The sequence below is a fragment of the Sceloporus undulatus genome, chromosome 6 (genome assembly GCF_019175285.1).
Source record: "Sceloporus undulatus isolate JIND9_A2432 ecotype Alabama chromosome 6, SceUnd_v1.1, whole genome shotgun sequence".
Lineage (NCBI taxonomy): Eukaryota > Metazoa > Chordata > Lepidosauria > Squamata > Phrynosomatidae > Sceloporus > Sceloporus undulatus.
The window spans coordinates 81,861,065-81,888,597 of NC_056527.1; the positions used below are offsets into that span (position 1 = coordinate 81,861,065).

The 27,533-nt window shown below is 39.6% G+C and overlaps 1 protein-coding gene across 2 annotated transcripts in view; it reads left to right on the forward strand.

Annotated features, from left to right (window-relative positions):
- Positions 1-27,533, forward strand: part of LOC121934530 (membrane primary amine oxidase-like) — a 30,834-nt gene that overhangs the window by 1,664 nt on the left and 1,637 nt on the right. Inside the window, exons 1-3 of one of the 2 annotated variants that reach the window (XM_042475108.1) lie at positions 13,205-14,959; positions 21,005-21,290; positions 22,413-22,542. In XM_042475108.1, coding sequence (XP_042331042.1) covers positions 13,393-14,959; positions 21,005-21,290; positions 22,413-22,542 — 1,983 coding nt within the window. In that variant the 5' untranslated portion in view covers positions 13,205-13,392. Of the gene's footprint in view, positions 1-13,204; positions 14,960-21,004; positions 21,291-22,412; positions 22,543-27,533 lie in introns of those variants that run through there. The other variant, XM_042475109.1, reaches the window with a different exon arrangement.

Consider the following 27,533-nt stretch of genomic DNA (forward strand, 5'->3'; position numbering starts at 1 on the left):
ACTTTCTACAGTCTTCTTGTGCATAGTCCTTTGGCTCCTCTAGATGGGGCACATGTGTTGGTAGATCTCAGTATTTGTTGCTGTAGTTCTTGGGGTTTTAAAAATATATCCAAATGATGGTTTTGTTGTCCTGAACTATTTTTTGGTAGTTCCCATCCTCCAGTGAGTTTCTTTTTAATTTTAGAACATATCAGAATAAAAAAGTCTCCATCTCTTCTCCTCACTTCTATTTTACAATTTTTTCCTTAAAGTTGTAATGCATTAGTGCATCACAGTAATACACTTTTGCAATATAGTACTACAATATAAAAAAGAATGAATGAGGATATTTGCCTTTCAAACCATGGGATCATCTCAGAAAACCATGCCCCTAGTTTTAAAAAGGTTTAAAGAGCCCTAGTACTGATCCAAAAAAGTTGCTACTAATAGCCTCCAAAATGAATGGAAGGATTGTGTGTGGAAGCAATAACAACAACCAGCAAAACCCAAAGAACTATATTGCAAGAACTCATACTTCTTTAGATCACTTTGGAAGAACTTGTCTTTGCAGAGGTTTGCAGTGTAGCTGTGTGCACTGAGTTCTCTGTGCTGATCTTTGGGCCTAATGGGTGACACTGAATATAACTATTCCAAGGGTAGCATGTCCTGTGTTAGTCCAGCCTTCATATTTGTGATCTCCCTGTTGCAGGTTAATGTGTTCTCTATACTCCTTGTGATACCTGCATCAATAGATAGTGGTTACTGAATGATCTGACTTTCTGATAAGCTATTCAATTGTTCTGCAGCCATATATCTATCTGCCAAGTCTCAGAAAATAGCTGGACACCTGTGTATCTTCCTCTTCTACCACAGTTTTTGGAACCATTGTCCAGAATGTTTGATTCCCTCTGATTTTAAATATAATCTCTTGGTTGTGTCAGTTTCTTTTGTGAACCTATTAAATGGAGCATAAATTGTGCTATAGAATCCATCTATCATACTGCATTTGGGTGCCTGTTGCACAATTCCCCTGTCCTCTGGAACTGGCCACCTCTTGGGAAGTTCTTTTACATTGGGGGAGAAGGGGAGCACAGCTATTTCCTTTGCTTTGCAATGAGCCCCATCTGGTGGCTAAAGGGTTATGCTTCTTGTAGCCTTACATGAGTGCATGCATGTGTGAAGGGCTTCCTTCGGAGACACTATACATCCTGAAGTACACATCCTTGTTTGGGTAGAAAGGAAGAAAAGATAGATGAAGCAGTGGGAAAGCATGGAAGAATTACACGTAGCCACACAGAAGGAGGGAGGACAAAAGTTTGGATTACCGATATGGCGTGGCAATTCTTGTGGATAGCCATATTGAAGACATAAAAGGGAAAGATTATTTGATGATGATGATGATGATGATGATGATGATGATGATGATGATGATGTATTTCTTACCAGCCTCTCCCAAGGCTAGTCTAGTCCTGGCCAGTTGAAGTAAATGTTCCCCAGACCATAGGACCTACGTCTATTAGACAGATATCAAGACCCACAAGTTGAGATCCAGTGCCTCTGGGAAAAGTAAACTGGTGACAGAAGCTTTGGGAGCAGTTCCAAACAGACTGATGAAACATCTGAAAGAAATCATACTAAATAGGCTCATAGCAGCATAATTACAAAAAATGACACTACCATGGAACATGCCACATTATCTGATGATACCTATATTCTATCACTAATGGTCCAGAATTTGCCAGTAACATCTAGTAGATTAACATCCAAAAACTACAAAACAGTGATATCTTTTCTTATTGTGCCCAGTAAAAGTATTACTGTTTTGTGTATTTGGGATGTTATTATACTTTGCTATATGGCCAACACGGCTACCCCTCCATATATATAACCTGGTAGATTGTGAAACCAGGGTGAGAATAAAAGTAGCAGCAGAAGATTGCATTATCTGATCTTTCCATGATGTTTCCTGAACAAAGCAGAGTGATTACCAAATAAGTACTACTATATGTATGGAAGAGCATTCCATGGTGGAGAAAACATACACTCACTTCCTCTGTTCCTGATTATAATTTCAGAGACTGCTTTTCCTTTTTTAAATGCAGGTCCATTTGTCCCCTATCTAGTGTCTAGTTAGCTCTAGACTGATTTTCCCAGCAGTGTGTCTATAGAGCATTGGCTACATCCACACTGCAGTAATAGTTCTGGTTGGCATTGCTTTAACTGCCATGGTCAATGCTATGGAATTCTGAGAACTGTTGTTTGTTGTAGCACCAGAGCTCTCAGAAAACTACAATTCCTAGAATTCCATAGCACTGAGCCACGACAGTTAAAGTGATGTCATCCTGGATTATTCCTGCAGTGCAGATGTAGTCATAGATAGATAGCACAAGCACTCTACAGATCTTTTTTACTGGAGAGTAGCAGGATCAGAAGAAAACCAAGAATGGGGGAGGTCAGTTATGAAAGAACTAGTGATGATCAAAAGTGCAAGATATACAACTGAACACTAAAGCAAATCATCCAAGCCATTGTATTTTCCCAGTCACCATGTATGGATGCAAGAGCTGGACGTTAAAAAAGCAGATAAGAAGAAAAGCAATTCATGTGAGATGTAGTGGCGGGAGAATAGTGCTGAGGATACTTTGACAGCCAAATGACAAACAAATGGGTACTAACAACAGATCAACCTGAAAAAATGCTCCCTGGAAGCCAAGATGGACTAAAACTGAGGCTGTCTTACTTTTGGTAACATTATGAGAATGGATAGGATCTGATTGGGAGAAAAAACAATTAATGTTAGGAAAGGTGGAGGGAAGTATGAAGAGAGAGTAAGGCTTTGCAATGCGTAAAATGGATGGACTTCTATTGAAAGAGATCAAGATTATGTAGTTTGGCAAGGAAACTAAGCAGAAAGAAAAAAAAAAAAGTGGCGGGGAGAGGGCATCTTGGAGATGTCGTCATCCACAGGGGTTGGCATGAGTCAAGAACCAGCTTGAGGGCAGTTAAACAACAACAAAACAGGGATCGGGGGGAGATGTGCCATGATAGTTCTGAACTGGTTGTTATAGTAATATAGATAAGGGAAAGACTTGATAAGTTATAGGTGTCCATCCTTTGCCTTCCTTGGGGCCAGTGGATGTGGCAGGATGTCCTGTTACTTAAGTGGCTCTGATTCCATCTGGATTAGCTGGCCCAGAGAGTAACAGGAGAACTGTACAATCCTGTGAAGTCCAATTTTCTTAGTACAAGAGACATTTGAAGGTTTAAGAATGAGGGCTTTTCCTAATGTTTAAACTAAACTTAGCAATTCTTGTGAGGCAATTTTCTTTTTTTATCTTGTCCACAAATGATAAGGCAAGTAATTGTTCCTCCTCCTCATTTTCGTTTCTCTTCATACTTAATGGTGTTATTGTCAGGAATTTTTCGAATAATGGACATGGGGAAAAAATCACTGAGGGAGGTTAATACTGAGGATCTGGAGTGAGCTATTTTCTTGCTTACAATCTACGTTATGGTGGGGTCATAGTCAAAACTGAGAAAAAGGGGGGTTATTTGTTTAACAAGTATTTGTTTTATAATTGTAGGTCGTCGTACCCTCACCCCTCATAAATCATTACGATCTATTTTCTTCTGTGTTTGATGTGCCCTCAAGTCAGTCAATTCCAATATGTTTGACCATAACATAATTTTATGTGGCAAGATTTGTAGTTCAGGGATTGGCCATTGGCCTTCCCTAAAGACTGGGATTTTACCCAAAGGTTCACCCAATGGGTTGCCAGGTTATGCGAGAGGTAACTGAACCTTGGTTTCTGAATGTTCCTAGTCCTGCATTCAAATACTATACTATTTTGCTTGACTTTTTTTCTGAGCATCAGATCAAGTCTTGAGTGATCATTATCCAGTCTATGAGACTGATATAACAGATTATATTTAACGATTAAACTAAGCTGCTAATTTTAATCACATATAGGATCATGGGAGCAGGCTTTCACTACAAACCAGAGGAGGTTTCTGTTCCTTCGCTCTGCGGCTGAGAGGGTTAGTGAGTTTGCCCAGGTGCTCAGTAAAATGTTCATAAGCTGATGTGGGAATTTGAACCCTGGAGTTCTAGTCCAACACTCAAATAACTTATACTTGGACTGGTTACTTTACTATTATGGGAACTGTGATTTTTTAAAAAAAATAACACATTAGTTTCTCAAAGTAATGGAGAAGCCTTACAAAAGAAAGTACTTGAAATGCTGAAAGCCACTGGCCTGTTGGCGCAAAAAAACAGTGCTCCTTATTTCATTGTTTAAGAGAATAAAAAAGCAGAAAAGGAGATTGAAGTGTGGAAATGTTGTATTCATATTGTAGTATTGGATAATTGAGGAAGGAATAGGCGGTTTGGGTGGGATGAATAAGTAATTCTGAATTTTAGGAGGCAACATACAAATATAAAATTAAAAAAGTACAGTTGGTAAAGACAGCAAATAAAGTGTTGAGTAAGTGGGAGTATTGTGTTTAATGATGCATTGTGTAAGTAAGTCATTGGAAGTCCAATGCCATGAAGAGTATATAGGCCGGTTTAGGGATGGGTAAGTGAGTTTGAAGTGGGAAATTCTGGACTCTTAGGACGTCATGCATCATTGTAAGTGAGGCAACATTACCTCACTGGACTCGAAGAGAGTTTATTTTTGGATAGTTGTTAACAGGCAGTGAAAATGTGATAAGTAAACTTGAAATATGGGGTGGTAGATATAAAATATCCATCTTTTAGTTTATAATAGTAATGTGGGGTATACTGTACCTGTATTTTATTGGAAGGAAAAGGCAATTATGTACTAAGTAACTAACTACAGTAGGTTTATTTGGAGTTATGGACTTTTTTTCGCAATGTTTATCTTCAATGAAATGCATAAACGGGTATGCAGATTGGTTAATGCCCAATTGTGGAGATCAATGAGTTTCAAATCCAGACCTGGCCTTGGTAGTGGTGCTGTGGTTGGTTAGGTCTGATTAAGAAAGATGAGTTTCAACCTGCTTGCTAGATGAGATGGTGTTGACCTTTCCTATTAAGGATCAGATTTGCAGTCTGTTACATGATGTGATGCTTTTATAAAAGTACTGTTGTGACATTGTGTGTGTATTCTGATTGTGGACTGATTTTTATTGCTAAGGGACATCTGCTGAACTGAGTGGAATTTTTTTGACCTTTTTATGTTCTTTATTTTTGATTGAACCCCCCCACCGCCCCCCCCACCAGTCACAAACTGCTATGGAAATTTCCTTCCAGATGAGGTTGGGCCGAAATGTGGAAGAGAAAAAATGTAGAGGACCCCCTTGGGACTTGTACTGCAGTTTGTTGAAGCCTTGCCATATTTTAATTTATTTTATTTTATTTTATTTTTGTTCTCTTTTCCTCTGCTATTTACGAACTCATGTAAGAGTCGTCTCTCGAGCAGCTTTAAGTATACATAGATCTCTCTTTGAATCCTTCCTGTCTATCAACATGCTGTTTGAATTCTGGTGCCCAAATCTGAGCAGAGAATGCCAATGAGATTTTAGCAACACCAAATCCCGCATATTGAATCTCTTTTTTAAAAAATTTACTATGGTCATTCCCCCCAACCTGTATCCTTCAACAATACTGAGAATAATAAAATCATTTAACCATTCCTAGAAGGCATTCCTAGAAGCTGTTGTGAAAAAGTGCTGCTTTTCTTTAAAACAAGGCACATATCTTCCATACACCTTGTTCAATTATTTATTTAAAAGCCCAAAGCACATTTCTTGTAAATAAAGTGCACGGGGATCATGTCACTTGTTTTAAGGAAAAGCACACACTGTTTGTCACCACTTCAGCAAATTTGGTGGGGGCAGTACGGAGTCGCCTGGAATTACTCACCTTGTTATGAACATACTGCAAAGGTTATGAAGGGAAGATCATCCTTCAAATCCGCAGCCGTGTAGGACTTTAAGATAATAACTGGCATTTGGATTATGCTCTGAAATAGATTGGGAGCTGCAGTTGGTGTCACTAGGTTGATGTCACCCAGTGCCAAAGCGGGGCAAACTGCCTGCCGCCCTAGCCCAGCCAACTGGTCAATTCAAATATAGCCATGTTAATCTGAAGAATCAGTATATAGCGAGATCCTTGTAGCACTGAGACTAACTAAAGAAAGAATTGGTAGCGTGAGTTTTCATAGACTTAGTGGAGACTAAGTCAACGAAAGCTCAGGCCGCCAACTTCTTTCTTTAGTTGGTCTCAAAGGTGTGCTACAAGATCTCTCTACATACAGAATGGTCAAATGGAGTTATGCAACAAAAATCTCATTGTTAGAAGAAGCAAAATGGAAAAATGAATAATTATTATTCACATGGAAACCACAAAACCTATATGTACTCACCTCTGTGTAAGATCCATTGACACTCAAGGGCTCGATTGAAGTAGGTGCATGAGTAGGCAGACGTCTTACATGCATGCCCTCTAAGAGAAGGGTTGGTTTGATGAATGTGATGGGGGATTGTATAATCTACTATGACTACTACTGCTACTAATATATAATATCTTACCCACCTCTCCCCATGGATAGGTGTGGAACAACAACAATTCGATAAACACCACCTCATTTAAACCAGTATAGTCTGGCTTTGGAACATACCATGACATTAGAAGTATTTTCTTATTACCAGCAAAGATTTTTTCCATTTGTTGTGGCAACAACCCCCCCTTCACAAATCAAAAAATCAATGTTAGTAAACAATTGGAGGCCTTGGTCTCAGGGTATTTGCTTGTTTCTTCAAGGCTCCTCTACACACTTATTCATCATCCCATAGAACGTTCTTTGTTTATATAAAGGCAAGAGTTCTCTCCAGCTTCAAGCTTCTCCCACTGTCAACAAACATGCGCAGAATTCCCTTCACTAGTCAGCCCCTGTGCTGCAGGATGTTATCAAAACAATTCCAAGAACATTTTGAAGCAACAAAACTTCACATGATAAGATTTGTATTTATATTTTATGTTTTGTCCTGAAGAAAGCCTTTCCTCAAATGTCTCGGCACCTTTTGGGTGTTTTGCGTGTGCAACACATGTTTGTTGCTTCCTGAGTGCTTTCGGTGCAGCTATTTGTTTAGTAATAACTATGTGATTACATTTCATATTAAAAAATGTACCTTATATAACTCGACTATAAGTCGCCTCAGTATAAGTCGAGGGCAATTTGGGGGCTAAATTATGGATTTGGCTAGATCCGTGGATAAGTCGAGAGTAAAACTTAGGGGCACATAGCAAAGGATCTAAAGGTGAAGCAACAGCAAAACAATGTCAAAGAATTTACAAAATTCCAGCAGACATAACTCTTTGTGCTTTCCGTAAGGCTGGATGGGTGAGAGAGTAGGGGGGGTCAGTCCTCTAGGACAGATTACTCTTGCTTTTCACCAGGTGAGGGTTTCCTTCTTCAAATAAGAGTTAAGATACAGTATTACATTGGACCACAAAGATAAGTCAACCCAGGGTTTTTTTTGGGTCAATTTTTGACCTAAATTTCTAGACTTATACATGAGTATATACAGGAAAGAAGAAGGTAAAGCACCTTTTTAAAAAAAGAAACACAATATAAGAGGGGAATGTTTATAGAGGGATATTTTATGAGCCATGTCCTCATGCCCTTTGCCATCTCCCATGCACTCCTTGCTGATGTTTTATGCTCTGTTTGCTCCATAGTAGGTGAATGTCCTAAATGCCCTAAAGGCACCAAATCCCATTTGATCTTTGAAGCTAAACAGGGTCAATCCCAGTTAGTACTTGGATGAGAGACCCCCAAAGAATTCCAGGTGCTGTTGGCTGCATTTCAGAGGAAGGAACTGACAAAACCACTGCTGAGTTTTGTTTTGTTTTGCCTAAGAAAACCCTATTAAATTCATGGGGTCACCACATGTCACAGTGGGGAGCTACAAGCTACAAGTATGATGGGCAGGATAGCAAAGAACAGGAATAATAATAATAATAATAATGAATTTATAATTATAATTATTATTATAATTATTATTATTGTGTTTGTAACAAGAGCAAATACTCAATGCACAACATCAATTAAAACACATTAATTAAAACATGCAACAGTATAAAAAGACAAATTAGTCATACACACAGTATTCTAAAACAACCCACATTTAAAATTCTTTGTTTAAAAATCATTTGAGTAAGGCTGCTGGAAGGCTATAACATGTTGTCTCATAATGTAGCATGTGCACATGAGAAGAAAGGAAACTTCAGTGTGTGTGTGTGTTTAGGGGGAATAGGAGAGATAAGAAAGTGCGCAGTGAGCATGGATGGGAATCAAGAGAAATAAATGGGAAGAATTTTGGATGAAAGAGACGCCACACACTCAAAAAGTGGGGGAAAGACCAGTTCCCGAATAATGTGTGGACTTGGATGAAGAGACATATGCATGACATGCTGTTGCAAAACTACCAAAAAGGAAGACAGAAAAGGAGGATAGAGGAAACAGATGACCAACAATGGACAGTATCAACAACACAGATACACAGTTATTGCCAAAAATACAAGAGAGGAGGAAGACTTTGGAAAAGGTAAGCATCTGGAGGGAAAGGGGGAGAGGGAGAATTTGGCCAATTGTTTTTGGGGCCAGAAGTACAAAATAGTATATTAAAATATTTTACACAGTTGCAGATAGGGAGATTTAAAGCAAATGTATTTGGGGGCCAGAGATAAAGAATTGTGTGTGTGTGTGTGTGTGTGTGTGTGTGTATGATTTCAAAAAGAAACATATTTATTTTCTTCTTCTAAGGAACAGAACTGATTTGACTATTTTTAAATTAAGTTGTTTCTTTTTCTGGGGGTTAAGAAAGATTTCAGTGTAGTAATAATTATTCAAAGTATGGTCCATTCACTTACCTCAAATGAGGATTAAAATGTTAAGATTAAGTTAAGAAATCAAACATGCATCTGCACATGTGTATATTTATTGCTTTAACCACCAGGTGTTTTAATAAGTACAGAGGGATATAGGAAACTTTGCTTATTGTAATACGTGATTAGGTTACTATGATCATTAGAAGTAAATTGATTTAAATGGAGAACAGTAACTGGTTTATCTTTCTCTTACAGGTATTGCTGCTGCAACAGCCATTGTTCAAAATCCAGATATCAAACAAGATGTGGAGAGGCCCTTCTTGGCCTGAATAATGTGGCAACCTGGTAGGATTATGAAATAGTTGGAAGACTTATGATCAGAAGAAGAAAGAGCTGCTAAAGAAGTGCAGTTCTTGTCACCATCCAATAAGTATAGACATTGGTGCAGCAATAAAGTATAGAGCAAATGTGGTAACCCTTAAAGATAGCCTCTTTCCATATGTTGCTGTCAACCTTCATATATAATAAAGAAGAATGTGTTTGGTGTTGTGAATATGATGTGCCCTTCCAGTTTTGTCTCAGGATTTCTTTATTTCGTGTGTGTGTGTGTGTGTGTGTTTCTCAATATAAATGTAGAGACATGGAAAGAAACCCTGGTGGTCAGTGGAGGAAGAAAGATAGAAAAGAGGCTTTAGATAGCAACAGGATGATGGATCTTAAAAACACTGAGCAGTGCCAATATCATTGTTGAAGTGTCTGTTTCCCTAAATATTCCCAAGGGAATTCTTGTTAGATTGTTTTTTCTTAACAGCAGTACTCATCAATAATGTATATGAGATTCATATTTTTAATGTAGGGTATTGAATAATGGAACTGTTTCCATCTCCTTTCAATTCAAAATAGGGACAAGGGGTACAGAGAGGTGTAAAATCAAGGATGAGATTTTTTACCAGCACTCCGATAAGGTTTTTGTGCAGCAAAGTAGCAGAAATTGAAACTACAGGTCAGAATTTGAGCTTACAGAGGTCAAAAGAGCCCCTCCAACCTCAAAAAGAAGAGCCCAAAGCCTGAACTGTCAAAATCAGAAAACCAGTCATCCATTTTTGACTTGTTTTTAACCCAGCCCTATTTTCAGGCCTGCTGCAGCTCATGGTGGCTGCTGGGGTAAAATGGAGCCTCCAGTCCTGCCCAGGTTGCGCACCTCTGCTTTCCATATTCTTCTTTCTTGGCAATGATCTTGTGAATGGCACAGGAGGGTGTCAGTTGCCATGTGTCTTGGGAATATTGGGAAAGGAGCTTATATATTCCCCCTCTTGTTTCTCCAAACCAAATCCTGTGGCTGGCATCATATCAGTTAGTCCAAACTAGAGTAAACCCATTTCATCATTTGTTGAAATTCAGCATGTAGGTAAATTCTATTCATACAGGGGGTCTAACCCAGTCAGGACTAACAACAGGATTTAAGCTACTGTCTGTCTAATGTAAAAGTGTATGCTTTGGTAAATCCGGAGGCTAATATTTTATTTTATTTTATTTGGAAACTGCTACAGACCATGCCACATCCACACCACTGAATTTTGGGGACAAACTGTGGTGTCTCCAAAAAAAGCCTTTTAAAATGGGCAAAATGTCAGCCACGACCCACAAAGAAAACACACATCTTCAAATCAAACATTTCTGGCTTTCTGGAAAGATTTTTCCTCCAAAATTTCCTCCATGGGCTTTTTTGGGGCGAAGGCATTTTGGAGCGGCAAAAATGGCCTTGGGAGCTGCATGTTTCCCACATTTGATATACTGTAAGTATTTGTAAGTATTTGATATAAGTATTATGTTATACGTTCCCCACATCTGCATTCTTTAATGTTTTTTAATCAGGGGGCATATTTTATCCTTCAGATTGGCAAAGCTTCTATTGAATGAGACTTATACATTCCTCTTCATTATCTCTCCCTGCACACATCTCTATTATCCTAGTTTGCTCCCAAATTATGGTAATCTTTCAAATCTTTTGTATCCTTATATCATCCAGGTTTTTTTCAGATTACCTCTGCAATAAGAGCCTGAGTCGGGATGCAGTAGCTATAAGGGCCAGATCCTTTCCAGGCCCTTCATATCATGTACATAGTCTAGAAATGCTTTATCTGTTTCCAGCTTTTCCACTTGCATCTTCTATCTTCTATGGAGTTATGAAGACTATAAGAGGTACCTCATAATGGCTGCAGCTTATCTCCTTCGATGTCAGTTCAAACCAGCATGGAGAGGTATTTCTCTGTCTCCAGCAACTGAACTTCCTCCCTGATACATTTATGGTATAAGGGGATTCCACCTGCTTTCCCCATTCCTGGTAGGGGCTTGGAAAGAGTGAACCTTTTCACACATCAGCATGAAACAGTGGTGACTGTAAAAGTCCATGACCACTCCATCTATCGGCAGATGCTCTTCTCAGTCGCAACTGCTGGTTCATCTGCTAGTGAACTAGTGAATCCAGGTCAGGTTTTATTATAAACTTCTAAGGAGTAATTCAAGTATTGGATGTATTTGGGAGAAAGGGCCGGTACTTTGGACAGCTCCTCTAAAGTTCAGTCTAAACTTCAAAATGGATTTATTGCTCCACTGCTCCAAAGTGGGAGTCATTTCTCTCCTTACTACATGTATAAATAATGAAGAATAATGGTTTCTAGTTCTCTTTGGTTAATGGTCCAGTTCTTTGGAACATGTCTTACACAATTCCAGAAATTTCTGTTTAAAGATATGTATATACACTTTGATATGCATCACCATGTAATCCACAGTACTCAAATGTTTTACCCTTGGGATACCTCCACTTTTCCATCTACATGTGGACATCACACACACCCCACTCGGCATAATATACAAATAAAGTTAATTTCATATATTTAATGTAGATATTTTGATGTGCATATTCATGTATATTCAACTCTCATACCCCCCTCAGGGGTCCTGCCCCACCATTTGAGAACCATTGATGTAATCTATGTTTTTAAAATAGAATATAACTAATTTTGTGTTGTCCTTGATAATATATGTGATGCAATTTATTTGGATTTTTTTAGTTCAGCCCCCAAGAAGGCCAACTATAGTAGTAGTAGTAGTAGTAGTAGTAATAATAATAATAATAATAATATGTTTTTTTATTTATATGTCCCACCTCTTCCATGGATGGAAACGAGATTACATCATTAAAATAATACAATGCAATTGAACAGTCAATAAAATACTAATATTGAATTATACCTCCCTATTAGTTCCTGAAAATCTCCAAACATCAGTTGATATACCATCATACTTAGAGGGGGGGTCTTAATCATCATCTCCATACTAAATCCGATGGGAAAACCTGCTGGGAGAGATCCGTCTTTAGTGCCTTCTTAAAGGCATCTACGGTAGTGATAAGACGGATTTCCTTCAGTAGACTATTCCATAATTTAGGGGCTGCAGCAGTGAATGCTCTATGGGAAATTGTAGTTAATCGAGTATTACAATGTTCCAACAAATTCTTCCCCGATGTTCTGAGTGTGTGGGGTGGATTATGTAGGGAGAGGCGTTCCCGCAGGTAACTCAGGCCTGAGCCATATAGGGCTTTAAAGGTAATGACAACCACCTTGTATTGTGCCCAGAAGCTAATTGGCAGCCAGCGTAGAGATTTTAATACTAGCATTGTATGGTCAAACCTAGAAGAACCATCTATCAGCATGTGGAGCTTTTGCTTTCACACACATGCTTATACATCCTTTCCTTTGGATATTGTTTTAAATCCCCCCACAAGAAATAGCAGCTGTAGTTCTAGGAATCTTCCTTTGGCTATTCCACGACTGCCTACAATCATCTGGTAAAAATTTCTGGTTTCTGTTAGTATTATACTTCTATTTGTTTCATCTTGGCTCAGCTACATCAGCAGCTTTACATAAAAAGCAACAAAATTGACCTGTGGCTCAAGATGAACACCCATCTCCACCTTGTAAGCAAAGCCAGCATATGGCTTAAATTGTAGATCCTCCTTGATTCTTGGCTGTTCCAGTCTCTACTCACAGCTGAGTGAGAGAAACATACACTCTCCCCTCCTGCACAGAGACCAGTGTCTAACTCTATGAATGTTTGAAGTCATTAATTTATCAGGGGCCAGGAGTGAGGGAAGAGTGTTTCAGACTTGGAACTAGAATGAGACATGTGGAAATCAGTTCAAGGATCTCTCCAAAATGAATAGACTTGAGGTCCTTAGCTTTCCACTAGATTCCTTTCTGGTGATGCAGAGATTTGTTGTAAAGGCTTTTTTGGGCTATCTGCCCCATTGTCAAGAATCCCTAGACCGCTTTCTCTGTGCTGAACCAGCAGGTCTTACTAGGAAGGGCATCCTGCTTTTTAGCCCTAGCCGTGAACTCTAACCCTCCTGCTTTTGGCCTCTACCCAAACATGTCACACTTCCTGGCGTGAGTAAGATATCTTGCTGTGAAACTTCAGCCTCAGCCAGACTAATTGCCACTGGGACTGACTTTGTGGAAGCTGCTGCAGGGGCTCCCAGACTCTCCTCTCCAGCAATGAATGCGAAAGCCCTCCTCGTCCTCCTTGTGCTTGCTTTGGTTACTATTCTTGCCTTAGTGTGTATGCTGCTGGCCAGGAAGGACGAGTTTGCTCCCTGTGGTGCCAACTCAGAAGCTTCCCTGAAAAGGCAACACAATGACCAGAGTTTGGTCTTTGCTGACCTGTCAGCAGAAGAGATGGTCCTAGTGAGGAAGTATCTACAGTCCCATCTGAAGGTGCCGCTGGTGGATGCTTATCATGCTGATCCTTCTCATAACAACATTTACTACTTGGATGTTGAGATTCCTCCCAAAGAAGAGGTGCTTAAATTCCTTGACCACAATGGACCATGTCCCCCTCGGGAGGCCCTGGCCGTGGTATACTTTGGAAACCAGACAGTTCCAAATGTCACTGAGTATGTGGTGGGCCCACTCCCGAGGCCAGCATATCATCGGGATGTGACAATGCAAAAATATGGACAGACACTCTTCTATCACAAGAGACCTGTAATTGGCAATGAATATGAGCAAATGCATGATGTCGTCTTGGAAAAATTTCTTGAAGCACCCACTTTCCTGAAGCAAGTATTTGGGCACAATGGAAGCGATTTTGCAGGCCTCACATCAGCCCCTCGGGGCTTCCAGTCCGGAGATCGGATAACCTGGATTGCCTTGTTTCAGAATGTGAGAGGTTACTTCCTGCATCCAGTGGGAATGGAGGTGCTACTAGACCACAGCAGTCTGAATGTCTCGCACTGGGATGTGACAAAGGTGTTCTACAATGGCCAGTATTATAATGGCTTGGCAGAGCTGGAAAGAAAATTCAAAGACAAGCATGTCCTGGTGGCCAATGTAAAGCCAGTCACGCCCGACGGAGCATTTTCCTCAATGTATCCAAGGGCTGCCTCTCTGGGAACTGGTCCTTTACACTACGAACCTTGTGGGAAGCGCTATAGTATGAAAAACAACCAAGTTGTTTCCCCGTTGTGGCGTTTTGCCTATAGGATGGATGTGAACAGAGGACCACAAATCTATGATATCAGATTTAGGAGCCAAAGGATTGCATACGAACTGAGTGTCCAGGATGCCATGTCTGTCTATGGCTCCAATAACCCAGGTGGGATGCTTACCCGATATATGGATGAAAGTTTTGGAATTGGGAGGTTCACTTACTCGCTGGTCCAGGGAGTTGATTGTCCTTATTCTGCCACCTATCTTGATGCTGTTTATTTCATTGAGAACTGGGAACCGGAGGTGCAGAAGAACTCCGTCTGTGTTTTTGAGCAGAATGTAGATGTTCCCTTTCGACGTCATTTCTCCAACCTTCAGTCCCTCTACTATGGAGGTTTGCCTGCCACTGCTCTTGTTTTGCGTTCTGTGGCTACCATGGGCAACTATGACTATGTCTGGGACTTTATTTTCCATCCAAATGGTGCCATTGAAAGCAAAGTCCGAGCCACTGGCTATATCACCTCAGCATTCCTCTACGGTGATGGGTTGAAGTATGGGAACAGAGTTGCAGATCACACCCTTGGAACAATCCACACTCATTTTATCAACTACAAGGTGGACTTAGATGTGGGAGGTAAGTTCTTGGGAATGTTAAGAAACATTGTTATAGTTTAGCACTATTTTCTGGTACTGTTTTTTTGCTCTGTTTAATGCTGTCGTTTCTCTCTTGACTCTCTCTTCTTCCATTCCCACTCTGCATTTCTCAATCCCTGTAAACAACAAAGAGAAAGTACTGTAACTATAGTTAGCAGAATTAGGGAACAGTGTAATAACTAACAGGGGAAGATGTTTTTTTAAAAAAATGTGTAGACCACCTGCTGGAAATTTTGCTTTGGCATGGTTCCTAAGCCTTTGCAATATTTTGGCTAGTTTTGTACCTGTATATGTTATGAATGCTTGAAACGTAATGTGAAAGAGAAAACGAAATCTGAGACTTTTGTAAAGCTGAATATGAATAAGGCATGCTGCCAGGCTCTGGCTTCCATAGGTAATCATGGCTTATCCATAAGCTCTTTCATTGCCCATGTCTCCATGCCACAGTAAACCAGAACTGCATTTTGCTCATGCAGAGGACACAATTGCTCCTGATATAAATGGTCCATCAACCTGTCTATGGTTTCCTTACTATGGCACTTGTTTTCAGCACTCTGCCTCGTGTTTCTCCCCACATGTCCAAGAAATTACACCCGTTTTGTTATTGATTATATTTTTTGCTTGCTGTTACATGCCTTCAAGTCACCTCTGTCTTATGGTGACCCTATCCTAATATTTTCTTAGAAAGATTTATTCAGGGGAGGTTTGCCATTGCCACCTTCTGAGTTGCTCGAGGTCACCCAGGATGTTTCTATGACTGGGACACAAACCTTGGTCTCCCAGAGTGCTAGTCCAATACTCAGACCAGTGTACCACACTTTCTTGCTAGGGGAGAAATTAACTAGGGTGCTGGTCTTCTAATATTATAATAATGCCATGCCTTGTTAAATGCCGACCACTTGTAGTGACAGTGACTGGGCAGTATGTGCTAGCACCTTGCCTTGTCTCTGAAAAGCATGTGTATTGTTTCCTGCATATTGTGCCCTAAAACTTCATTCAAGCCATTGAAGGCTATAAAAGGCATCCTGTTGATCTGGATTTAGATGCTTAGGAAGAGATGAAACCCAACTATTTACAAAGAGCCGTGAGAAAGGCAGAGAAAGAACACTGGTTCTATTTCTTGACCCAGGTACTCTACAGCTTCAGTATTTGTCATCCAGTAGTATGCAGGAAATCCACAAATTATCCATACAGTTTCAGTACTATATACAACTAAAATTATTAAGATAATTTTCAGAAACCGTGTATTATAGCTTGAGAGCAAATTATGTATCTACCAGAAGACGGCGCTGTTAGAGCAACTTGAATACTTGTCACTTTCAAGATGGGCAAGGACTGTCAATATTTGTTCTTCGCCAGAAGGTGTCCTGTTCAGACCCCCTCTGCCTTACCTTCCAGAGCTGGAATACAGCTTCTCTATAGTATTCCAGACCTGGAGTGGAATTGAGGCAACAGCAACAAGGACTTTGGGAAATGTTCTTTTGGGGAAACATGCAGAACAAAATTTGAACAGTTTAAAACCGTGCATAAAAATGGTTTTTAATTTTTAAAAATTAATTGGTATCCTGCCTTTCTGCCAGTATGGGGCCTAAGGTGGCTCACAACACAAATTAAAACAAAATACAGTTAAGAAACCATTGCTACGATACAAAGAGTTTAAAAATAATCTGTCCTATTAAAGTCAGCACTAATCTAAGAAAGTGTAAAAACAGTTTCAGCATAACAGTGAGAATAAAAGTACAGCACAGGAGTTTATTACAAGGGAGGGATCCTGTGCAAAAACGGGATTTAAAGTAAAAAAAAAAAAACACCTGCAAAAGTGGATTTATTATCAGACAATGTCTGGGTTAACCCAACATTAACCTGGACAGAAAGTAGAAAAGACACACAAAAGCACAATTGATTTTCAGACGATGTCGCTGTTAAGGTGCATTAACATGCCATTAATCTGGCTAGAAAGTAGACAAAACCCAATTCTTTTTACTTCCAGAAAAATCCCGAAAGTAAACAGAATTGCATTTTGTTGACTTCCTACTTGGTTTAATATTATGTTAACCCCGACGTGTCTGAAAATCAGTTGCGCTTTTGCATGTCTTCTTAGATTTTTCCCCCCAGGTTTTAAATCCTGTTTTAAATTCCATTTCTGCACGGGATGCTTCCCGTGTGATAAACTCCACAGTCTCATTAAAAGGTCTACAATGACCAGTTAATAACTGAAGGTCTGTCTAAATAGAAAAGTCTTTGCCTGGGTGGATGGAAAGTGGCATGGGGAGAGCTTAGTTTGCCACAGAAGAAAATTCCTTGGAACAGTCACCAAGAAGACTCTCTGCCATTCTTTCCAAATGTGCCACTTTGAATTGTGTCCAGAAACTGACCACGATCCAATGAAACTGTTGCACAAGGGACTTATATCAAACTCCCTGTAACCAGTCCTAGTTAACAGTTTGATCATAGCACAGAAGTTTCTCAACAGCTTTGAAAGGCAATCCCATGTAAAGCGTGTTACAGACATCTAAACAAGTTGTAATGAAGGCACGTGTCACTATAGTCTGAGCAAATATCTCTAGGAACAAGCACCAATGACACACTAGCAGGGACGTAGCTGGGGGGGGGTTCTGGGGGTCCGGACCCCCCCTTCCATTAGAAAAATGAATGGTGTGTGCTGCTGCGCCGCCGCACTCAAGCCCCATTATAATGGTGGCACTTAGTCTGGACCCCCCCCCTTCCTAAAATCCTAGCTACGTCCCTGACACTAGATTTAACTATGCAAATTCACAGCTGAAACTTGTGCATCCAGACTGAATGAATCCAGGAGTTAGCTGCAAACCTGAGATTTCAGGGCAGCATAGTGTAAAACCATCTAGTATGACTTGAATCCCTGTTTCCTGGACTGTTACACAGTCAGTTAGAGAAAACTGAATACATTTCAGACACACCCAGGAAAAAAAACAGCCATATGTTTTAGAAGCATATGCAGAGAAATGTGTATCAGTTTTGGTACAAGAAGAAAATCTCTCACAAGCTAAGAACTTTGAACTGAAAACCTCAGTGAGTTCATGGCTTGTTTATTTCCCCATAAATATTATCTATACACCCACTGCCTTTCATAATGTGGAAAATCTGTGCTCTTGGGGAAATAACATTTCGGAGACTCGGAGTACATATCCCACAGACTGGCTACAATGGACTTTTAGTCACACAATATTATTCTTATTTCCTGTTATAATACCTTCTGTCCATACCTAGCCTGGAAACGTCACCCAATGGCTATGGCGCTTGCAAAGATCATATATCTGTAATAATCGTGGTTGTTAGGTGAAGTCTCTTGGCTAGAGTTTGCATGTCATAGCTGAACATGATCCAAAAGTCAGAAGAACATTTTTAAAAAAAATCTCTGGCTTCATTTTTACTCCGTCTGTGCTTGAGAAATCTAAAATTGAATTAAGGGAGGGGGGGATATACGTATAGACTTATTCAGCCTCAACATTGAAGCCACATCCAGGTTATACTGCGAACAAGCATCTATGCAAAAGCATGTATGTGGGCACATATAAATTCATGCTAGATTTTAAAATCAATTTAAACATTATCTCAGCAAGATTACAAAGCACAATGCCTGCTCAGATGGAAGTCCCAGTGCAACAGCTCTCAGGCAAACAAAGCACAACTCAGTGCAGTGGCTCTCAGGTGTGTAGCCCAAAGCTGGGACGCATCTGATATCTGATCAGTGGTTGGAGATGAAAGGCATTTAATGTTACGAATTCTTGCTCTTTAAACACCTTGAAAGGAACATCATATTTGTCTGTGTTCTCTTACTTTCCTACTGCATTCTCTTTCTTTCCTAAGGCGCCATAGGGTTTTCTTGACAAGATTTGTTCAGAGTGGGTTTGCCATTGCCATCCTGCGAGGCTGAGAGAGTATGACATGCCCAAGGTCACCCAGTGGATTTACATGCCCGAGTTAGGATTTGAACCCTGGTCTCCAGAGTCCGACACTTAAACAATTACACCATGATGGCTCCCAGTTTTAGGTATAGTTATGGCTATAGTAGAGAACCAATGTGGTGTAGTGGTTTGAGCGTAGGATTTGAACTTTGGAGATCGGGGTTCAGTTCCCCACTTGGCCATGAAAACCCACCGGATGACTTTGGGCAAGTCACACACTCTCAGCTCCAGAAAACCCTGTGATAGATTTGCCTTAGGGTCACCATAAATCAGAAACGACTTGAAGGCACACAACAATAACAAAATGGCTATAGCAAGTTATAAATACAGTCATGTAGTGCGGAAATAGAGGTCTGTTTCCAATTAAATATTTTCTTGATGTCAGAATTTAATAGCAGCGGGACCTTATTTTCCAAGACTGGGTTACTGGAAGTACAGTCCCAGGAAGCACCTGGGCTAAACCTAGTTAAAATTAAAGAGCATTAGTCTAACTGTGTTGTTGTTGTTGTTGTTTATTGATATATTATTTGCTTTGAAGAACTGACCCAATAAAAAGCTGCACAGAAATGTTTGAAATTTACAAGGCATAGTTCTTCATTATTCTGCAAGGACTTTTTGGGGAGGGTGCTCTTGTATGAAACAGACTGCAGACTGGCTTAGTTGCACACCCTTTTACCCAGGTGCTTGTAAATATCTCACACAACTGATTGTGTAACCACTTGTACAGCCTCTTGAGCAACAGCTGTGCATATCTATTTCTGCAATGGTGTAATCCAGCACAAAGGAACTCCCAGGGATTTTGATTCCATTCCAAACTGGATCTGGGACATAACATTATTTACTACAGTACTTTAGTTATCCTTTTCAGTTTATGGCAAAAGACAATCTTGTTTTGCTAATTCTCAGGAGCCTGTAAGGATACCATTTTTCATCAAGAAGGGGGAAAGTAAGGGAGATGCAGTCTACAGGTGTTCAGAGGTACTTCCCTGACTGCAAGCTTTGAGTTAATATTAATGTAACTAGTGATTAGTCAGATACGATCCCTGAAACATGGTGGTGATGATGGTGATTAGGACAGAAAATAGAGCATTTTTAGTTCAGAAAGGAGTGCAGGCATAAATATACAGGATGTGCCAGAAGTCATGCTTCATATGCAATTTATATGATGTAATGGAAGCCATCATGTTAGAATTTTTCAACATCAGAGAAAATGTCACTTTACCTAAGAATGTTCAGAGGTCATCATGCAAAATGGCAGCCAATTCAAACACTTAATTTAATTTAGATAATAAATACAGGTATGCTTGTATAAGAAGCATGGGTATACAGAGCTTATGTATATGTATATAAATATGTTGCTTCTTGTTGTGTGCCTTCAAGCTGTTTCAAACCTCTGGCAAACCTAAGGTGAAGCTATCACAGGGTTTTCTGAGGGCTGACAGTATGTGACTTGCCCAGGGTCACCCAGTGGGTTTCCATGGCAGAGCGGGGATCTGAACGCTAGTCTCCAGAGTCAAAGCTTGAACCACTATGCCATGATGGCTGCAAAAGCAGATATAATATGTGTACAAATAACATAGAACATTCATACACATTCACTGCTGTCCAACCAAGTCCAGTTTTATATCTATTTAAAAATAAAATATGGTTTGTTTTGTTATAGTCAGTGACCACCTGAATTACATACAATTTGCATTATAAATATTCTTTATATCATTTTAGTTGGGGTATGCTCTTAAAAGGAGCCCTTTGAACTAGGCTTGAAATCTGACTGTCAGTGTAACTTTGCCTGTACATTTATGCTGTTTTTTTGTTTTCACTGAAATAAGCAAGCCATTTTGGGTCATTTCTTACTACAAAAGTTTGATTTTTGAACTTGAGATTCTCATTTTGTTTATTCTTTTCAATTCTGATACCTGTAAGGACAACTTGATGCTGAGAAAGGCCATGGATTAACCTTTTCTTCTCAGTGTCAGAATGCCCAGGACAGCACTATCACTAGAAACGTATGAGTACTAAGCAGCCCAAAATTCTTCCTCTGACCCTCTGTTTTTCTGTCCCTTCCCTCATCCCATTTCTAGGTGTGAAAAATTCCTTATTAGCCAATGACATGGCTTTTGAAACCATGAAGGCCCCTTGGAGTCCAGAAAATGAGATCTACCGGATGAAAATGGTGAAAAAGGTACTGGATACTGAGGACAAAGCAGCTTTCCGCCTCCATGATAACATGCCAAGATACATATATTTTGCATCAAAGGACACTAACAAATGGGGGCATAAGCGTGGCTATCGAATCCAGTTAATCAGCTTTGCTGGGGATCACTTACCAGAGACAGATGCAATGGAGAAATCGATTAGTTGGGGCAGGTAAGTGACTTATTTCCTTTAACTTAAGCCAAGTTGGATGTGTGAAGTAATGGCTTCTCTTAAACTTGTGGCTGTTGAGTCCTTCATATATACAGTATATTTTTGGCTGTACATGCCCATCACTCCAGGTTTCAGCTCAAACATATCAGTTGGCTATGATGGATAAAACAGGGATGTCAAAAACTCCAGTTTCAATTTCATGGTATTTTTCTGAACCCCATTTACATTTTAATTTCATCTTTTGTTTGGCTGAGGCCATGAAACTCTATTTTCAGTCCTGCATCAAAATGTCAACACATTTTTCTAATGTATCGTAGCAGTTTGGATGCACACATTTCTCATTGACCAAATGTGTTGGTGTGTGCTTTCCACTATACATATCTTTTAATCATTCACATTTTTTAAAAAAATCCATCCATGCTTTTATTTATCCAAAATGCATTGCACGTTTCCTAAACATATGACATTGTGAGATAAGATCCACTTGTTTTTTGTTTGTTTGTTTGTTTTTACAAAATATGTCATGAAGTGTAAAACCTGGGGTGAATTCTAATAGTCTTGGAAATACTCTCCCTAAGCTTATATGATGTCTTGTCTACCTCTTTACTGGTGAATCGTTTTTCAATGGACCAAAGTGATATCCAGTACCCGCAGATGTAAAAAAATTAAGAGCTGGGTTTCCATTCAAGAGAAGACTTTAGTCCTGGATCTGTTCTACTCACTAGTTAACCATTGGGATGATAGGTAAAGAACAAGGGACTTGCAGCCATTAAAAATCCTTTGGGATCCTAGGAAATTGTAGTCAAGGCGGGAGAAGAATTAAAAAAGATATTCATCATTATATGGAGGATCCTGCATTGACTTTGTGGAATGGAAATTTATCTGACTACATAAAGGCTGGGTGCAGTGTGTGTTTGTTGCAGTCCCATGGCAACTTTGGCTGCCTGTTTCAGCCCTTTGTCCCACTTTATGGAGAGATTTTCACAATCTTGGCAGCTGTTGATGGTCATGAACCAAAGATGCATGGTACTGGGCCTCATGGTTAGGTAAAAATCGATACCATTCAATCTCAGCAGTACTTTGTTTCTGGGGTTGTTTTCTTTTCTTTTGTTGTCTTTTGAGGTACAAGCTGGCCGTCACAAAGCGAAAGGAGAATGAACCCTTCAGTACCAGCATCTATAACCAGAATGACCCATGGACACCTTCAGTTGCCTTTTCTGACTTCATAAACAATGAGACCATTGTTGATGAGGTGAGTAATGATCATTCCCGGGGGCTGGCCATCTTTATCTGTCATCATCTCCAACTCACAGAAGGACTGAGTAAGGTATGAGATGGGACCTTACATGGAACAACTGAGACTCATCTGCTTTCTCCTCTCTTTTTACATTCCATTTGATGGTATTAGCTTGGTATATGGGATGTAGTCAAGCAAGTGTGGAAATACAGACAATGAAATAAACAAAACGTCCTTTCACACTACATAATTATAGCACGCTGATTCCACTTTAACTCTCATAGCTGTATCCTATGGAATCCTGGGATTTGTGGTTTAGGGAAACACATTTAGAATTCTCAGTCAGAAAATTCTAGTGCCTCACCAAATTGGAAGCCTCGGGATTCCATAGGATGTTGCTAAATTAGGCTGCATCTGAACTGCAGAAATAATCCGGTTTGATACCACTTTAACTGTCATGGCTCAAGGCTGTGGAATTTTGAGAAGGGCAGTTTGTTGTGGCACCAGAACTCTGCTCTGGTGCTACAACAAACTACACTTCCCAGAATCCCAAAGCCTTGAGCCATGACAATTAAAATGGCGTCAAACCGGATTATTTCTGCAGTGCAGATGCAGCCCTAGTCAGAGAATCATAGTGGTATAATTGTGTATTGTGAGAGTCCTTGTTTTCATGACTGCAAAAATGGAGGTGGTGTCGTATTATCAGGGGAAAATACATGGGTGAGTAGATGTACTTAAACTTTCCCCCAAACCCCTGGCAAATTATAAAAGACAACTGTAAGTGTCCCTTAAAGCATTTAAATATGTTTCCACTCACACAGCTCTCCCACCCACATTGTTTTACATTTGAATGGCATACTCTGTGCAACCGTGATTGACGCTTGACATTTCTTGCTAAATGACATTATCAGGGGCTGGTCCTTACAACATTAACATTCAACAGAGACAAATGCAAAATTCTACATTTTTGCCACAAAATCCAAATGTACCAAAGGTATAGTACTGTGGGGTATACTTGGCTCAGCAGTACCACTTGTGAAAGGACCTTGGGATTACTCCACTATAAACCTGTTTTATAAAATCTCCACCATAGACCTGTTTTATAAAATGTTAGAATATTCTTACTGCAAGCTGTGTAATCATGCGTTATGACTGAACATGAACCAGTAGTGTGATGTTGCAGCAAAAAAGGTGAATGCTGTTTTAGCCTGCATTAATAGAAGTTTCTAACTTGAGGGAGGTAAGAAACCCAGTATATTCTGCACTGGTCAATCCTCATCCTTATCTTGAGTACTGCGTTCAGTCCTGGGCACCTTATTTTTTAAGAAGAATATAGATAGGTTGGAGCAGTTTCAGAGAAAGGCAACAAGGCTGATAAGAACTATGGAGAAAAAACATGTGGGGAGAGATTGAAGGAGCTGGGCATATTCAGCTTTGTAAAGAGAAGATTGAGGGGGTAACATGATTACATTGTTTAAATGCCTCAAGGGTTGGCACAAAGAGGATGATGCAGGCTTATTTTCTACTGTCTCAGAGGGGAGAATTAAGCTTAAGGGTTTTAACTTACAAGAGGGTAGATTTCGATTCAACATTACAAGGAACTTCTTGACAGGGAGGGCAATTCAGCAGTGCAACCAATTGCCTAGAGGTGTGGTGAGGTCTTCTTCTCTGGACATCTTCAGAAAGAGGCTGGGCAGCTACCTGCAGGGGATGCTTCAGCTGGAGATACTTCATTGAGCAGGTGGTTGAACCTGATGGTGCATAGGACCCCTTCCAACTCTATCATGCTTTTGTTCATGCTCAGTGTGTGTGTTTTGTTTGGAGTTGATTGCCTTAAGCGCTATCTTATGAAAACAAGATATTCATTTGTTGAGATGTTCAGATGAAATCCCTTTTTCCATTGGCTTAGAGCCCAAACAGATGGGTCGAAAGAGTTGCCGGTTGTCTTCAAGTTGCTGGTTGACTTATGACAACCCCATGAATTTCATAGGGTTTTCTTAGACAAAGAATGCTCCGAGGTGGTTTTGCCAGTTCCTTCCTCTGAAATATATCCTGCAGCACCAGCTATTCATTGGAGGTTTTCCATCCAAGTACTAACCAGAATGTTGTGTTTTAGTGCCAAAATAATTTGACATGCCTTGGCTATTGTGTGACTTGACTGTGACGGAGGGGATTTGCCATTTTTCCTCAGGCAGTAAAATGTCTTGGGCTGCCTCTGGAACAATCCCTCACACACACTGGCTTAGCACGGTCCATAGAGTATGATGGCTCTTTAACTGGTGTTTTCTGTCCATGTGTATTTTCTACAGCAAGGTAGTTTGCAGTAGGGACATTTTTCTTTTGCAAGGGATCCAGTTCAAAATGCCACTGTTTTTCATTTCAGCTATCTTTAGTAAAGACATGGAAGCATTTAACTGTCATGGTAAACAGACTGGCATTTTAAATAGACTTAAGGGTTCAAGGCTCAGTCATAGCATGCAGTGTGATACTGTACTTGTTAGGCTTAACAGCTTAGCTTTTCTGTTTAAAGATTAAAGAAAAGAAGTAGTGATCTATGTGATCTATGATAAAGGGCTAATATCAGTGTTATGTAATACTTTTGGATCCCTAAAATATCACAGACATGGTGAGCTTTCACGTTCTCTAGAAAGCTTTTTTAGGTTGGCTAGGACAAAAATTTAGGGATGGGTCTAGAAACAAAAGGTTTAGATTGTCTCTCTGAAAGATAAAAGACCCACGATCCTGCAACCCAAGATCTGACCATTACCTTAATAGAAGCACACTGGTTGCTGAACTGGCTTAGAGCAGAAGCATGGGAGTAGATTGGCAATTTTTATACCAGCAGAGAAGGAGATAAATTTATGTTTTTATTCAAGCAGGCTTTTAATATATAACTGTATCAAGGAGGCTTTTATATTTGGTGTAGGCTTTAGTTATGTTTTTAATTCTTCTATGTTTATGGAATTTTATACTGGTTTTAGTTGATAATAAGGAGCCCTGGTGGCGCAGTGGTTAAATGCCTGTACTGCAGCCATTCACTCGAAACCACGAGTTCAAGACCAGCAAAAGGGCCCAAGCTCGACTCAGGCTTGCATCCTTCCGAGGTCGCTAAAATGAATACCCAGACTGTTGGGGGCAAATTAGCTTACTTGCTAATTAGCATACTTGCTGTTCACCGCTATGATCTTTGGAATAGTGGTATATAAATAAAACAAATTATTATTATTATTATTATTATTATTATTATTATTATTAATTGTTCTTTAATTTTTTATGGTCAAAATTTTAAATACTTTTGTTTATGAGCTGCCTTGGGTCTGGGAGAAAGGTGGCATAGAAATGAAATTAAATGAATAAATACATGTGTTGCACTAGGTAAAAAAAAATTCAGTTGAATGCAAATTGATACTGGCTAAAAAGAGATCTCACCTTCACTTATAGTAGTGAAGACATGTGTTTTCCCCCCTCTGGCAGTAGATCCTGGCCCAGGCAGCTTATCTTGGAAGTTCCAATAGCAATTTAATTATTGAGTCTGAAGTATTGCATAACTTTGAATTTTGTTTAAACATAATTGTCTTTGCTTTTAAGCAGCAATACAGGCTTTAAACAGTTCTTGTGTCTGCTGGAGCTGATGATTCCTTAAAGAGCACTGCATATTAGAGAGCCTCGTTTCAAATTCTGACCAGCACACCTGATTTTTATTATATATATATTTTATAGTATAGGAAGTTTAAATTAATGATTTTAAACAAACTAAAGTATAAGGAGAGCTCACATTATCTCTCCTGAACATCTTCAGACTCATATCATCCTTTGACAATGAAGAACAAAGCCATTTCAATAGGTATGGGGGGGGGAACATTCCTCTGGATATATGTTATGTATCTGACTTTTGTCTTAGTAACCACTAGATACCTTACATAAACAGCTCTTTTAGTAACTGCACCCACCCCACATGATACCCTCCAGCATTTCAGAGATGAAAACATGGATGCATCTAGCCAAGTGACATCAGTGTGGACAAGATTGCCAAAATTCTTAATGAGGAAGAATAGAAAAGTTATGAGAGTACAGTAGTTTGCTTTTGCCTGCATGTACAGGGAAGGGCAAGATGTCACTCCTCCCCTCCTGCTGAATTAATTGGATGCAAACTATTTTTTGGAAGTAAGCTGAGGGCAAAGGTGGAAAGTGGGAGTAGTAGAGGGAAACTGGGACATTTTAAAAGCAGCTGGTCTGTATATTTTGAAAGCAACAGGGTAGCAAAGGATTAATTGGTATTGTCCCTGCAATACAGTTGGAAGATACTCAGCATGGTCAGCTAAAAAGATTATACTCTGTTTTTCTCACAATTTGTGACATATGTTTTATCACTTTAGCTTGCATTTCTTTCTAATGTCTTGCCTATAAATTTTTTATAAAAATTGTTCAGCTGGTCCTCTGCCTGAGATGTGAATTGCCCCTTCTTTTCAGACTAAAATCCTGATTATTATTTTTTTTCAAATGTTCAGCACTTCAGTTTCTCCCAAATGTGCACTAACTTTCTGTAATCTGTGTTCTAATTATTTGATGTTTATATATTTTCAACTTCAAACAACAGCATTAGGAGGTGGATTGGACTGTTTCCAATGTTCTCTGCCAGCCATGATTTTATGATTCTAAAACAGAGAGCTATGGGTTATACAGGGTTTAGAGGATAACAAATAATAGCTCAGCAGGCAAGATTGTCATGGGGACTGAATAGCAGACTGACAGCTCTTAATGGCTTACAAATATCTGGATGAGTATCCCCCCCCATGTTGTTATCCTAGGGCTCATTCGCACTTACATTTAAACCGGTTTGCGATTCGCCTTCACCCTGTGTTGGTAAATCGATTCCAAAAGGTCTGTTGTTCCCACTATGAAAGTGTATCTTTTCATTATCCCCTTGTAATCGCTTCTTTTTTGGTACGATTGTCGTTCCCACTAGTTTGAGCCACTTAAAAATGCATATCAATCATCTGTGCATC